The sequence below is a fragment of the Orycteropus afer genome, unplaced genomic scaffold (genome assembly GCF_000298275.1).
Source record: "Orycteropus afer afer isolate SDZICR_OR568_19922 unplaced genomic scaffold, OryAfe1.0 scaffold00006, whole genome shotgun sequence".
Classification (NCBI taxonomy): Eukaryota; Metazoa; Chordata; class Mammalia; order Tubulidentata; family Orycteropodidae; genus Orycteropus; species Orycteropus afer.
In genome coordinates, this window is record NW_006921593.1 from 8,320,885 (window position 1) to 8,323,499 (window position 2,615).

Consider the following 2,615-nt stretch of genomic DNA (forward strand, 5'->3'; position numbering starts at 1 on the left):
CCCAGGGAAGCCCGCCAACATAACCCAAACCAATCCCGTTGCACAGAGTCAGTGCCCCTCATGGCGACCCTATAGGGCAGAGCAGAACTACCCCATGGAATTGGTCTGCAAGGTTATAAATCTTTACAGAAGCAGACTGCTTCATCCTTTGCCCACGGAGCAGCTGACAGGTTCAAACCACCTACTTTGGCTTGGCAGCCAAGGGCTTAACCACTGTGCCACCAGGGCTTCTGTGAAGACAATAGGGTGATGGGAAATTTGGAAACGCAGAGTGGGGACGGGTGCATGTGATGATAATAAACATCACTGAATGTGCGTGTAAAAATGTTAAAACAGCAGATGTTTTGTTTTACATACATAGATGTTTATTTGCAATAAAAAAAAATTAAATGGTTACACCAATAAGCAGGTACATGCCTTGTGGTTGGGAGTATGAGTTAGCTTGAAGCTTCCGGAAGGCAGTTGGGCAGCATTTTTGAAGAACGTTCAGGTGTCTGTGTGCTTTGATCCTGTCATCCCGGTTCTGGGGCTCTGGGCTTAAGACAGGAACACGCAGGAGGAGGAGAGCCCGGTGTGCAGGTCACTGGTCAGCCAGGATGCACCAGAGCTTGCTGTCCAGAGAGGGAGGGGAGCCACCAGTGAGTTGGCCTAAAGGAATGTCACCAGTTGTTCCTTTCTCCTGTTTTTTCTAAAATGTCTCAAATGAGTCAGTGTCACTTCCATATAATATAATTTTTTAAATTCATTAAAATAATTCTTAATGACAACACAAGAAATATAATTCAGGGGAAATGTCATTAAAACAAATTCGCTCACTGTCTGCACCTAGGTGCCACTAGGGTGCCCCTAGAACAGAGTGCCTTTTGCCCATCTCCTAGACTTGTCCTTCGTTAACTTGGTCTCCACAGGGAATATGCAGCCGGAAGAACCAAGCCCGTCACCCTGGCGTCCGTGATCTGCTCGTGGCGACCACATACGACAGAGTGTAGGGTCTGCCCGTAAGGTCTCCCAGGCTGTCACCTTCACAGGAGCAGGTCAGCAGATGTTCTGGCCTGGAGCCAGCTAGGTGGTTTCCAACCATTCAGTGAGCAGCCGATTGCAAACTACTAGCGCCACCTAGGGGCCATATGTCGAGGGACTGGAGACTTACAAGGAAGAACAGCATTGCCGTTTTCCACGCCAGCTGAGACCGCAGCACGGTGGATGGGACAGACGCCAGTACAGACTCACGGTGTGCCTGAAGGTCCGCTTAGATGAAAGGTGTTGCACGCTAGCTGAGTGACATGCTGAGCCACAGCGTGCTGTCCTGGGGACTTTTGTCTGTTGCCCTCACAGAGGCACCTCAGGCGCCCAGGATGGTGCCTGGCACAGTGGCGGTGTTCAGTCAGTAGTCTCTGAGTATGTAAATAACGTTGCCAGAGCTTTTTGCAGTGGCAAGGCTCTGGTTTGCTTTTTGACTCCTGTTTCCCATGCCTCCTGGGGTGGTGATGGTGCACATGGTTGTGCTGCAGGTTAGAGTTTACCCAGAGCCACCTTGGAAGAAAGACCTAGCAATCCAAAAATCAGACATTGAAAATCGTATGGAGCACCGTTCTGCTCTGGCACACGTGGCTCATCACGAGTCTGAATCACCCAGCGGCAACCAGTGTCAGTTCTGACCTGAAAAGCTGGCCTTTGGTCCCAGTCACTAAAACCCAGTGGGGGCTGCGGCCCTTTTAGAATTTGTTCAGCGGGCTCCGTTCCCACTCCGACCTCCCCCAGGGGTCTTCACATCTAGCACCTGGGGAACCTGTACTGTGTCCGGAAGTTCCCAACCATGCTCTTTCACACCGAGGATGGGGGAGCAGAGGGGTGAGGGCTCAGGCCGTCCAGGCCACTGCTGAAGGGGCTCGTCTTTCTTGCTGGTGTGACCGCCTCCCAGACTTTAGCTGAGTCCTTCCTGGGAGGCTCCGAGGCGGTGGGCCTGAGGGTGAGAAGCCGCCCGTCCACGAGCCGGGCTCTGACTACTCCTGTTTTCCCTGTTCCTGCAGCTTCGTAACAACAAGGCCAAGGACGTCTGCTTGGACCAGGGGCCCCTGGAGAACCACACAGCGATACTGTACCCGTGCCACGGCTGGGGACCGCAGGTAGGAACCCATCTCTGACCAGGAAGGGTGTAAAGTCACTGTCCCACTGGGGCTTTGTGAGACGTCTGGACACTTTTGTGGCCCTCCTTTGGTGGTTGTTGGCTGCTATTACTTGTTCTAAGCTTTCTTGGAAGAAAGGAGGGGCTGTCTGTTTGTCCCTTTGAAAGACCTAAGGAACGATTCGTCAGTGCCATCACTACCAACATTAGTAGGATCAGCCTGGCCTTTCCATACTGAAAGAAAACTCAGAAAAGCTTGAAAGTCACTTACCAACATGCAGGTTCAGAACACGTGTGCAGCTGTCATTGGTTGCTGTCAAGTCGATTCTGACCCCAGGAGACCCCGTGTGTGACAAGAACTGCCCCACTGGGATTTCAGGGCCGTGACCTTTCCAAAGCAGATCGCCAGACCTTTCTTCTAAGGTGCCTTGGGGTGGGTTTGAACCACCAAGCATTTGGCTAGTAGTCGAGTGCTTAGCCATTGGCACCC

The 2,615-nt window shown here is 52.2% G+C and overlaps 1 protein-coding gene across 1 annotated transcript in view; it reads left to right on the top strand.

Annotated features, from left to right (window-relative positions):
* GALNT17 (polypeptide N-acetylgalactosaminyltransferase 17) overlaps positions 1-2,615 on the top strand; it is a 501,273-nt gene that overhangs the window by 473,213 nt on the left and 25,445 nt on the right. The window contains exon 9 of the mRNA XM_007940592.2: positions 2,031-2,126. Coding sequence (XP_007938783.1) covers positions 2,031-2,126 — 96 coding nt within the window. The remainder of the gene's footprint in view (positions 1-2,030; positions 2,127-2,615) is intronic.